General features: G+C 37.0%; 1 protein-coding gene across 2 annotated transcripts in view; it reads left to right on the forward strand.

Moving 5' to 3' along the window:
- COMMD6 (COMM domain containing 6) overlaps positions 1-13,528 on the forward strand; it is a 16,277-nt gene that overhangs the window by 1,120 nt on the left and 1,629 nt on the right. The window contains exons 3-4 of one of the 2 annotated variants that reach the window (XM_014544086.1): positions 8,532-8,684; positions 12,903-12,967. In XM_014544086.1, coding sequence (XP_014399572.1) covers positions 8,532-8,684; positions 12,903-12,953 — 204 coding nt within the window. In that variant the 3' untranslated portion in view covers positions 12,954-12,967. Of the gene's footprint in view, positions 1-8,531; positions 8,685-12,902; positions 13,116-13,528 lie in introns of those variants that run through there. The other variant, XM_005871627.2, reaches the window with a different exon arrangement.

Here is a 13,528-nt window from a genome sequence, read left to right on the forward strand (position 1 = left end):
CACCCCCTGACCAGAGCCAGGGCTGGAGCCTGTAGCCGAGGTATGTGCCCTTGACCAGAATCTAACTCGAGACCCTTTAGTTCTCAGGCTGATTCTCTATCTATTGAGCCCTACTGGCTAGGGTTGATAGCTCAATTTTGAAAATGAAATGTATTTTAATAAACACTGCCTTTATAATTGTTCAAAGTGTGTGTATGCATTTTTGGGGGGACACCCTATATATTTATACTAAGAATAAGAATTCGAATTCTTAGGTATATCTTAATCCTGTTTCTTTGTTACAAGTGTTCTTATCCTATTTTAGCTAATAAACTGTTTTTAGACAAATAACTTATAACACACTTCCCAGAAGAAGAGTACTAAAACGATATTGTTTTAGGTCAGGAGTCACCCAGGTCCATACAAAATACTATAAAAGATGAAATGAGAAAGAATGAGAATACAAGGGGCTGAGAGATGACCATTGACTGCCCTGTGTCATTTGTCTCCAGTTGATCTTGCTGTTTGTTGTTTTTGAGGATTCCTGGGTGGTAGGGAGAACTCAGAGAGACAGTAATCAACACTCTTGTCTGGCTTTGCTCAGAGTTACTGGGTTAGTGCACTTGGATTCAGTCTTTCGTAACTCATTTTATCCATTCACTTACACTGAATCATCTTTATTTGAGTAAGATATCTTGAAACTGAATCATACTGGTACAGTGTATATGGTGCTTCATAAATGTATGACTGTTTTTGTTCTATGTATTGTGTTGGATGTACCAGCTGCCCTCAAGGCATTTATAGTACAGTGAATGAGGGAGAGAAACACACGGATTATACTAGATTATAAGGTTTTACAATTTGAACCTCTTTATTGGGAGGGGAGTGCTGTTTTTTAAAATAACACAAATTTATTATCTTACTGTTCTGGAGGTCAGGAATCCAAAATTAGTGTTGTAGGACTAACAAGGTGTTGGCAGGGCTGTGGACCTCTGGAGGCTCTTGGGGAGAGCTGTTTTCTTGCCTTTCCAGCTGGAGGCTGCTCACAGTCCTTGGATTGTGAGTTCGGCCTCCATCTTCAAAGCTCATCATTCTAACGTCTGCTGCTGTTGTCGCTTCTCTTTCTGCTGCTATCACCATTATGTTACCTTCTCTGACTGACTCTCCTGCCTCCCTGTTATAAGGACTTTGTGATTACATTGGGCCCACATGGCTAATCCAGGAAACACTTCACCTCAGGATTCTTAATTTAGTCATATCTACAAAGTCTGAGATTCAAACTCCTGTCTGTCTGACTTCAGAATCTGTGCTTATTAAATTTAACAAACCGTGGTGCTATACTGCCCACCACTAGAGGTCTAAGAGTATCTGTTACTTCACATTCTGATATTTAGAATCATTTTTGAAGTAATTCATGACTCTTATAGATGTCTAATTAGAACTCTTTGTAGATGAATGATTGTTCCTATTGCTGCCACATTTTATTTATTTTCTTGCCAGTTTTATGGTATAAATGAAAATAAATATGTTGTATTGACACAATACCTAGTGCCATTTTCCCTCTTCCTATATATAAGAAATAATGACTTAAATTTTGTACAGTGTATATGGTGCTTCATAAATGTATGACTGTTTTTGTTCTATGTATTGGCACTAGACGTCTAAGAGTATCTGTTACTTCATATTCTGATAATTAGAATCATTTTTGAAGTAATATAGATGTCTAATTAGAACTCTTTGTTGATGAATGATTGTTCCTATTGCTGCCACATTTTATTTATTTTCTTGCCAGTTTTATGGTATAAATGAAAAGAAATATGTTATATTGACACAATACCTAGTGCCATTTTCCCTCTTCCTATATATAAGAAATAATGACTTAAATTTTTTACAGTGTATATGTGTGACTGTTTTTGTTCTGTGTATTGTGTTGGATGTACCAGCCGCCCTCAAGGCATTTATAGTACAGTGAATGAGGGAGAGAAACACACCCACAGATGACTGGTATACACAGCAACATGTTCTAAGTGCTAGGGTATAAGAAGTGACACAGAACATTCATAGGAAGGCTGAGTAAATCAGGAAAGACTTCACAGAATGGGTAGCATATGAGAGGAGTTTTGAATTTTAAGATGTTTGAGAGTTGAATGCCAAGAGGCATGAACAGCATGAGGAAAGCTGTAAAGGTTGAAAGTTAATTTAAAGAAGGGATGCAGTGTGAGTACAAGTGGGAAAGCTCTTCAGGATTTCCATGACATGACTTTAGTGCTAGGTAAATGGTTGGTAACTAGCTCTTGGGGCAGCTGACTTTACAGGTTTGGACCAGTTGTATTAGAATTTGTTAATCTATAAGCAGTGTTTGGAGTCTGTACTCTGGATTGGAGCCGAGAAAGACTATAGAGAAGAAACTAATTTGGAGGCTTCAGTGAAATTCAAGGCAAGATTTTATTTTATTTTAGTACTTAGCAATTCATACATGTTTTGAGTAAGGGGGAGAGAAAAATCAAAGTTGACTACAGTTCAAATGTGAGTCACTAGGAAAGTAGGGGCCATCAGTAGAAATGAAATGAGGATAAAAAACATTTTTAAGGAAAGATGATATGTTTGGCATTGCTGGGGCACTAGTAGTGAATGTGTTTAATGGGAAAGATTATTTTTTTTTGTATTATTTTTACTGGGTGTATTAACACCTAAGAGGTAACTGGTTACCTGTTATATTTTTTGGTTATTTGTATTTGCTAAAATTTCTATAAACTAATGTAGTTCAGATTATATAGTTATGAGAATACATTTTTGGTAAATCATAGATTATAATAAGCTTATTGATAAAGTTATTTTCTGCCAGTTGCTCTATTTTAGTTATCTATTGCTGCATAACAAACTACCCAAAACTTAAGTTAATTGAAACAACTGTTATTTCTTAGGACTCTGTGGGTTAACTGGGTTTAGCTGAGTTGTAGTTTCTACTCCCTATCGTTTCAGCTACAGCTTTAGTCATCTAGGAGCCTAATTGGGCCGGAAGTCAAGAGGACTCACTCACATGGCTCAGTGATGACCTTGGCTGAGAGCTCAGCTAGAGCTGGTAATGGGAGTGACTTGGTTCTCCTTCACATGGCTGTCCACATCATGGTGGCTGGGTTCCAAAAGGCAGAGTCCCAAGAGCCAGAGTTCCATGAAGAAGGAGGCAGACACTTCCGATTCTCCTAAGACCCATGCTTGAGGATTCCAGAAAGCCTCTGCTGCCATATTCTGCTGGTCAAAGCAATCACAGGGACAGCTCCGGTTCTTGCAGAGGGAAAATAAGCTCTTTTTTTTTTTAAAAACAAACAAACATGTTTTTATTGATTTGCCCATGCTTGAGGATTCCAGAAAGTCTCTGTTGCCATATTCTGCTGGGACAGCTCGGGTTCTTGCAGAGGGAAAATAAGCTCTTTTTTTAAAAAACAAACAAACATGTTTTTATTGATTTCAGAGAGGAAGGTAGAGGGAGAGAGAAATAGGAAGATCAATGATGAGAGAGAATCATTGATGGGCTGTCTCCTGCATGCCCCCTAATGGGAATTGAGCCTGATCCATAATTGAACTGATAACCTCTTGGTTCATGGGTCGATGGCTCAACCACTGAGCCACACCGGCCGGCTAAGCTCCATTTCTTGATGTGAGGAGCATCATGTACATATACCAATTTTTAGAAGCTATCTTTGGAGACTAACAGAGGTTCTAAACATATTAACTCAATAAATATTTATTCGAACATTCACTTTGTACCAGGTATTATTCAGTAGATTCAGTACTAAACTAGGTTGATAATGCTCCTGCTCTCTTGAAGGTTGTATTTCCTTTGGGAGACAATTGATAAATAAATAAACATGATAATTCAAGGTGATGATAAGTGCTATTAGGAAAATAAAGCAAAGTATAGAGAAAGGTGCCATTAAACAAGATAAGGGAAGCTGGTGACTTAGCAGATGTTTACTTGAGCTAGAGCCAATATGAATTCTCAAGTAGAAATTGCTAATCACTCATGCCTTAATCAGTTTCCACATATATGTTAATACAAGTCTAACACAGTACTGTCCAATAGAACTTTTTGCAATGATGGAAATGTTCTATATTGGCACTGTCTGTTGTGGTAGCACTAGCCTCATGTGACAGTTGAGCACTTGATATATAGCTAGTGCAACTGAGGAACTGAATTTTTTATTCTATTTTTAATTTATTTAAATAGCCACATTTGGCTAATGGCTACTGTTGGACTCAGGCAAATTTGGTTTAGAATACCAGCTCTGCTAGTTTTGTGTCCTTGGATGAGTTGTTTAATCAGTCATTTCCTCATAGCACTTTTGAGAGAGATTAATGTGTGCAGAACACTTAACATTCTTTCCATTTGGAAACATCGATTTAAAAGGAAGAGAACATAAAAATGTCTATTTTGTGACTCTAGCTATAAAAATTACAGATAAAGACTTGAAATGGGGGCACAGGAATAAGAAAATAGTTTTCAGGATGGAGTTGTGAATGATTATTTTTCTAATTTTCTCCTGGGTTGTGTTTTGAAAAATAAAAATGAAATTTAAACCGAAATTGTCTTTAGCAGTTTTATCTTCATCAATTTTACTCTTTTACTCTACATTTGCTTTCTGATTATTTTTCTTCTGTGTATTCATTTTACTTCAAGATGTTTTTTTCCCTACTAACGTTTTTCTTTGTAAATTATTTTCTTCATTCTATAAGAATTTTAAGGCTACATTACTTCATTCTTAATATTCTACATAGTGATGTATGCTCTGTTTTGATTTTTTTTTTAAATATCCTATGCACTTAATTTTTATTTAAGGCTAAACTACACTTTTTAGAAGGTTTGCGTTTAATTTTCATTTAAGTGTTCAGTTTAGAATTTGGGAGATTCTCATCCCATAAACCTAACCCCAGCTGTCTTTAACCCATGAATACTAACTTGGCCCAATAAGTGTCTGAATGGCAGTTCTCATTTTCTCACCTGCCAGTTTCACCATTGTAATTGTCAGCGGATTCCACCATTGTGTTCCTTAATTGCTTTTCTGCTTGAGATGATTCAGAGTTTTATTTCAGGCTTTGAGAGTCACATAAGCAATGTTTTACTCTACCATTTTACTATGGACAATAAAAAATGGAACTTCTTACACCAAGGAGTTGTATAGGATGAATAAGTTTAAAATGGATCTAGTTATATTTTTGGACATCACCATTGAACTGATATAAAATATCTGTCTCTAATCATGAACCCCCTTGAATAGTGTTCTTGGATTTTTAGCCACTTATTGAACATGTTTATTTAGATGTTCCTTCTTACTTCTTGGTAATACCTTTGTACCTAAAATATATAAAGTCCTGGTTGATACATGATATCAGAATTTTCCCAGTCATCTGGGCTCACATTTTTATAGTTGTTTTTCTTTGATATCTCCCATAACTGTGTAGATAATCATCAGTACCTAGTGATTCATTCTTTAGAGGTTCAGCTCAATCCTACCTGTCACCACCTTCGTTCAGGCATTTAAAACGTTATACTTGTATTGTATTTTGCTGCCACCAGATGAATATTTTTAATCAATACACTATTTTATATCATTTTCTGTGAGTCCCTATTGCCTACAGGAAAAGTTTAAATGACTTATATGATAGATTGTTTTCCATAATAAGATAGAGTATCTGAGAGTATTTTGGAAACCTCTGAAAACTCATATAATTTGTAAAGAATTAGTGGCCTTTTGATCACCTTTCTTGGCTTTATTTTCCAAACTTCCTTATAAAAGCCTTCCAGTTTAAGACAGGTAAATATGTTCTTCCTTAACCAGATTTATTTTTCTTTTTATCTCTGGTTGGTTCAGCTTAATATTTATTAGGCACTTATTCTTTGGTAGGCGTGTATTTATGGAATATATAAATAAGGCACATTTTCCTCTCAATTTCAGTTCTTTTTATTCTTCAAACTGAGTTTAAAGTTATCCCTTCTATAGCGTTTTCTCTTGATCACCCAGGCCTACAATAACTTTCTCTTTTCAACCAGGACCTCACTGACTTATATCCCACTCTGCTATATGTGCAAAATAACATATATACAAAACATATAGACAGGTTAATGAATTTTTAATTTTTCCAGTTTTATTGAGATATAATTGACATAGAGCACTGTATATAAGTTTAAGGTACACCACATAATGACTCCACATACAGATATTGTGAAATGATCACCACAGTAAATTTAGTTAACCTTCATCTCATAAAGTTATAAAAAAAAGAGTAATTTAAATTTGAGTATCTGTGTAACTACAATCAAAACTCAAGAAATGGAGCATTACCAGTCCTGGAAGTCTAACCACATGCCCCTTGGCAATCAAACCTCTTCCTTCCTTCCTGTCCTTTTGTGATAATCATATTGTCGCTTCCATAGTTTTGCCATCTAGTTTTGCATTCCTAAACTATTATATTTCCTGTTTCTCAAGTTAAGTGAATTCATCACATAATATTACTCGTTTCAGCATTTTTGGTGTTAAGTGTAGCTGAAGTTCATTAATTTTCATCGCTGCATTTCATTGTCCATTCTAATACTGATGTACATTTGAGTTATTTATAATTTAGGGCTATAATGAATAAAGCTACCAGAAAGATTCTGATATCCTGTGTACACATGCACAAGTTTTCTAGGTTGTATTCGTAGTTGAATCTCTGGACCACAGGGCGTGCATAATTTCAGCTTTCCTAGGTAAAGCCATTTTTTCAAAAGATTGGCCCAATTTAGAATCCCATCAACAGCATATGATACACCTTTTTTCCTAATACTTAGAATTGTCAGACTTAAAATTTTGCCATTTTGGTAGGTGTGTAGTGGTATTTCATTGTGGTTTAAAATTGCATTTCCCTGTTTCCCTTTTATATGTTTATTCATTGGTAATTCTTTTGTTATATACTTACTATCCTTTTTCTGTTTTTGTGTGGGATGCTTTTATTTAAAATGTACCTATACAATCTTTTTACTTATTAAATTCATTAACCTTTTATGAGCACCGACCTGACCTTAATGCTATAGCTGATTGGTCCAAAGCCAGTTAAGGAAATTTTGGTCCTCACACCAATCCCACCTTTTAAAAAGAAATTTATTAACAAGCAAAGCTTTTACACAGTAAGCATTAATTTGGTAGCAAAAGGTATCTGTCAGTAGACAAGTATTTTTTTTGTGAGTGCCTGCTAATTCATCCACTCATGGCCTTATATTTTATTTATTTACTTTTAATTTTTATTTTTAACATATTTTATTGATTTCAGAGAGGAAAGGAGAGGGAGAGAGAGAGAGAAACATCAATGATGAGAGAGAATCATTATTGAGCCAGAAACCCGGGCATGTGCCCTGACCGGGAATTGAACCATGACCTCCTGGTTCATAGGTCAATGCTCAACCACTGAGCCACACTGGTTGAGCCAGGGTCATATATGTTAGAGTCATTATTAAGAGCTGCATTTATCCAATCTTGTTTTATGCCATAGCAACACTGAACAATCATTGCCAGGAATTAGCTAAAAAGTACTGAGGCAGCCAGTAGTCAATAAGCATGTAATCTTTGGAGTCAAACAGACTTTGGTCCAAGTTCTGATTCTAGAAATATGTGACCTTGTGCACATTATCCAGGCTGTCTAAAATTCAGTTGTGTGTCATCTGCAAAATGGAAATAATAGCCTATAATGTTATGATGATTCAGTAAGGCATTTAAACATTTAAATTGCATAGCACATCACCTGGCAGGTGTCCATCAACAGTGGTGATGAAATCTAAAACCACCTATCACCCAGTATTTATGCTAATGCAAGGTTTCAGGTCGAGGACCATGGTGAGGAAAGAAACTGGAATGGTTCCCATGTGTGCCTCAGTCAAATAGGAAAAGGGTATATAACTCATTCTCCATTTTAGGACTTTTAGGTTATGGAATGGGGGAAGGCATACATAATAGAAAAGAGGTAAGAGACACCAGAGCATTTGGAGGCCCCTTAAATGCAGAAGCAAAATTAAAGGAAAACTAGTACTGCCACATCTTCCGTCTACTTTCAATACACACCTGGTGGAGATTTTTTTGTTTTTCCTTTTGTAATTATGATAGTCTTTTTTATTTTTTATTTTTATTTCAGAGAGGGAGAGAGAAAAGACACATCAGTGATGAGAGAGAATCACTGATTGGCTGCCTCCTGCACGCCCACTACTTGGGGTGGGGGGGATCTAGCCCGCAATCCAGACATGTGCCCTTGGCAGGAATTGAACCTGGGACCCTTTAGTCCACAGGCAGAGGCTCTATCCACTGAGCCAAACTGACTAGGGCACAGTATTGTTTTCTAACTCTGTCTATATCCCTATTGCCTCTCCATTTTCATTTGGTGGTTGTTCCTCCAGCAATATTAGGATAAAGATATTTTCTTTAACTATGATTGACAAAAGTTGAATGTGAGAGCAGTAAAATTAAATAAATATCTGAATTCAGAGCAATATTATTACCAATGTATTGTTTTGTACTGTTTCATTACAGCTTGTAGATTTTCAGTGGAAACTGGGTATGGCTGTGAGCTCAGACAGTTGCAGATCACTTAAGTATCCTTATGTTGCAGTGATGCTAAAAGTGGCAGATCATTCAGGCCAAGTAAAGACCAAGTCTTTTGAAATGACAATTCCACAGTTTCAGGTTTGTGATTTAATTCAGTCAATTGTAGCTCATTGTTCTGTCATTGCTGCTTAACATTATGTATAAAATCTTTCTTAAGGGGGATATTAATTGTTTTTATTTACAACTGTTTTGATGTGCTTTCTATTTATTAGTATACAAGATCTGAATTTGTTTTCTCTGGGAATTTGATAAGTTGTTTTCAATATAATATGCTGAATTTGTATACTGTAACATTTGATCACTTTCATAGTAGTCTTCTGTAATATATTTAGAAAGTTTTCATTTTCTCTGGCAGGATATTTACTTTGCTTTTAACTGTTTTATTCTTTTTAAGTTTAATATTTGAGAATGATGAGCTAAATGAGTCTTATTTTTAATAGAGTTAACCTTGAATCTTCTGACTAATAATGTTTATAAAAAGGAGATCAGAACACTAATACTTGATGATTAGTTCTGTTAGCTAGAGATTTGAGTATCTGAATTGTTTATATTTGGAGTCCTGTAGGTCATATTAGCATTCTACCTGTTTTCTATAAGGAAGGAAGAAAAAAGAGGGTAGATGAGAAATTACTTTTTTTTTTTAAATGTACATATAGGGAAATGTGTTGTCATTAACTACTTTAACTGGTCTTAGGGTTTTGTTTTTGTTTGTTTTTTATTTCAAGCTGAGTGAACAGATAAGAATCTTCACAGCAGTTAGTACTCCTAAGAAAAACCTCTCATAAGCCACTTTTGAGTTTTTCTTTTACTTTTTCCCCTCAGATTTATTAAGGTATAATTGACAAATAAAAATTGTATATATCTAAGGTGTACAAGGTGATATTTTGGTTATACGCACATTGTGAAATGATTACCACAATCAAGCTAATTAAACTATGTCACCTCACTTAATGTGTGTCTGTATGATGAGAACACTTAAGATCTGCTCTCCTGGCAAATTTCAAGCATATAACACATTATTATTAACTGTAGTCACCATGATGTACATTATGTCTCCAAAACTTACTCATCTTATAACTGAAAGTTTGTAATTTAACAAATATTTCCACATTTTCCTTACTCCCCAGTCCTGGTAACCAGTCTACTCTCTCTTACTATGAGTTCCACTTTTTTAGATTGCATGTTACTATGAGAGCAGGCAATATTTGTCTTTCTGTGTCTTCTGGCTTGTAGGTTCATTCATGTTGTCAAAATAGTAGGATTTCCTTCTTTCTAAGGGTGAATAGTATCCTGTTGTGAATGTATGTATATACATTTATATATCATGTATAAATATACTCATATTGTATATATTTTTATATATCACATTTTCTTTATCCCTTCATCTGTCATCACACACTTAGGTTGCTTCTATACCTTGGTTATGGTGAATAAAGCTGCAATGAACATAGGAGTGCAGATATGTCTTTGAGATAGTGATTTTATTTCCTTTGGAACAGAAGTGGGGTTGCTGGATCATATGATAGCTCTATTTTATAAATTACATTTTAAGGTTTTTTCCTCCTTTTGATTTCTTTCTTTTAAAACTGATATCTCTGCTTTAGAACGAAAAAGAATGGTCACAGATTCAGCATTAATAATGCTAATTAATTAATATCTTAAAGTAATTAGGACTTCATTAAAAAGGAAATAAATATAGTATATTGTGATTTGTGAGTAGCCTTTAACTGAATATAAGAACCCCTTCAATTTCAAAAGAGAATATAGATTTCAGTTCTTTTTATGATTCAGGATCTTGGTCTAATTCTTATTTTTCTGTGTAGCCTTTATGTGCTCTGATTCCACCTGCAGAATTTTTTTTTTCTCATAGGAAAAACACACACAAATGGGGCAACTCTTTTAAAGTTAGTTTTTACATGGCTTAACATCTAATGAGGAAAACAGAGCCTGCTAGTCAAATTACAGGACTGAAACCTTGGCAACATTCTTTGAGCTTTCAATTTATATCTTTTTTTGTAGCTGAAATTTTGACCTTGACTTTTACAGAGAGAAGAGAAAGGGAATGAAAGAGAGAGAGAAACATTGACATGAGTGTGAAACATCAATCTGCTGCCTCCTGCACAAACCTTCCTACCAGGATCCAGGCCCACAACCCAGGCATGTACCCTGACTGGGAATTGAACAGGCAACCTATCGGTGCATAGACTAGGCCCAGCCAACTGAAGTTTTCCTATATAAAACCCTAATATGCAAATCAACCTAACGGTGGAATGACAGGTCACTATGACGCACACTGACCACCAGGGGGCAGACACTCAATGCAGGAACTGCCTCCAGCCAGCAGGCCCCAACTGGCAGTTGCGGGGATCCCCTGATGGCCCCGCAGATTGGCCCTGATCACTGGCCAGGCCTAGGGACCCTACCGGTGAACGAATTTTGTGCACCGGGCCTCTAGTCTATATAATAAAGGCCTAAGCGGCCATTATGGCAGACAACCAGAACGACTGGTTGCTATGATGTGCACTGACCACCAGGGGGCAGATGCTCAGCTCAGGAGCTGCTTCCTGGTGGTCAGTGTGCTCCCACAGAGGGAGTGCTGATCAGCCAGAAGCCAGGTGAACGGCTGGCAAGTGCAGCAGCAGTGGCAGGAGCCTCTTGCTTCCACTGCATGCGGGCTGTAAGGAGCGAGGGGTCCCAGACTGCAAGAACCCCGGACTGTGAGAGGGATGTCCAACTGCCAGCTTAGGCCTGATCTCCCCTGAGGGGTCTCGGACTGCGAGAGGGCACAAATTTCGTGCACCGGCCCTCTAGTCGGTATATATTTTGAAAGAAATAGTCACATCCTTCTCATTCCATAATAAATTTACATGTAAATTAAAACAAAATTCACTCTTAAGTACCAATAGAGAGTTAAAACTAAAAAAGAAGGAAAAGGCAAATGTGTAAATCATTTTTGCTGAGGTTAAATTTTAAATTTGCCTCCCTACTTCCTGGCAGGTTGAAGAGAAGGAAGACAGAATATGTTTGATCCCTTTCTTATCTGAATTTGTAAAAAGAAGATGACTTCTACAGGAGAACTAAGCCAGCAGGCCCCAACTGGCAGTTGCGGGGATCCCCTGATGGCCCCGCAGATTGGCCCTGATCACTGGCCAGGCCTAGGGACCCTACTGGTGAACGAATTTTGTGCGCTGGGCCTCTAGTCTATATAATAAGTGACCATATGGCGGAACAACCAGAACGACTGGTTGCTATGATGTGCACTGACCACCAGGGGGCAGATGCTCAGCTCAGGAGCTGCTTCCTGGTGGTCAGTGTGCTCCCACAGAGGGAGTGCTGATCAGCCAGAAGCCAGGTGAACGGCTGGCAAGTGCAGCAGCAGTGGCAGGAGCCTCTTGCTTCCACTGCATGCGGGCTGTAAGGAGCGAGGGGTCCCGGACTGCAAGAACCCTGGACTGCGAGAGGGATGTCCAACTGCCAGCTTAGGCCTGATCTCCCCTGAGGGGTGTTGGACTGCGAGAGGGCACAAATTTCGTGCACCGGGCCTCTAGTCGGTATATATTTTGAAAGAAATAGTCACATCCTTCTCATTCCATAATCAATTTACATGTAAATTAAAACAAAACACACTCTTAAGTACCAGTAGAGAGTTAAAACTAAAAAAGAAGGGAAAGGCAAATGTGTAAATCATTTTTGCTGAGGTTAAATTTTAAATTTGCCTCCCTACTTCCTGGCAGGTTGAAGAGAAGGAAGACAGAATATGTTTGATCCCTTTCTTATCTGAATTTGTAAAAAGAAGATGACTTCTACAGGAGAACTATCAGACTAGCTCAATTTTTAAATGAAAGAAAAATAAGCTTCTACCATTTAAGCCATTGTCAATGTTGGGTCTCTCATATTGCAATTGAATCCATATCTGAAACAAAACAGCCCCTATCACCCTGAAATGCAGTCTTTCACTAGATGTAAAGTGATTTGAGGCCTGGGAACCAACCTGTCATTTTTTGTTATTTTAATCTTCAGTGTCTAAGACAGTGCTGGCTAGTTAATAAACCTTTCTTGTGTGATCTCAAAAGAACTTTCTTGTATACTTTTTGAAAAGTTTAGTTATGTGCTAGTTATCCAACTCTGCAATATTTTTCTTATAGTACCAAATTATGCCTCTTTTTTTCCTCAGAGTAACCTTCAATAATAGTTCAGAATATCACATTCAAATATAATCTTAATGTTATATAGCCTCTGGTGGTCAGATATTATTATCTCTGAAAGCAAAATTAACATTATTTTTCTCCTTTCCAGAATTTCTACAGACAGTTCAAGGAAATTGCTGCAATTATTGAAACTGTGTGAAAACTGATTACTTGGTTGGTAAATTGCTACCATCGTTCTAAAATCATGGACTTCACATTCTGCAATATAACTGCATGAGGATCAGATGACTTTTTTATTGAAAGAAAATTGTATTTTTGTTTTTCCATTTTTTTAATAATAAAAAAATTAGACAAACAGGAATTAGGTAAGAGGTGATCAGTGCACTTATAGATGTGAATGTACTAAAAGCCACTGAATTTGTTATCAGCAGAAGTGGAGTTCTTGGGGTGCCATGGGGAAAATAATTTCCTGAGGAGGATGGGGTTTCATGGAAAACTTTATTGATGATGTAAAATTCAGGGGGTTCTCCTCCAAGGTCCCATCCACCATGGAAAAAGTCCAGTCATATCTTCAGCAGGGCCAGGGTTAAGGCCACTGCCCAGAGTTTCTACTCCATATGAAAACCCAGTCCAGTCCAGCATCTGGCTAGCTTAGCTCGTGTTCCCAGCTGCACTCCATTGTGTGTGGGGTCTGCACTGCCCTGAACCCTGTGGTTATGGAGAGGAAATAGGCGTGTGCACAGGTGAGTGCAGGTCATGGAGCAAGAGACAGAG

Source organism: Myotis brandtii, unplaced genomic scaffold (assembly GCF_000412655.1).
Source record: "Myotis brandtii unplaced genomic scaffold, ASM41265v1 scaffold350, whole genome shotgun sequence".
Taxonomy (NCBI): domain Eukaryota; kingdom Metazoa; phylum Chordata; class Mammalia; order Chiroptera; family Vespertilionidae; genus Myotis; species Myotis brandtii.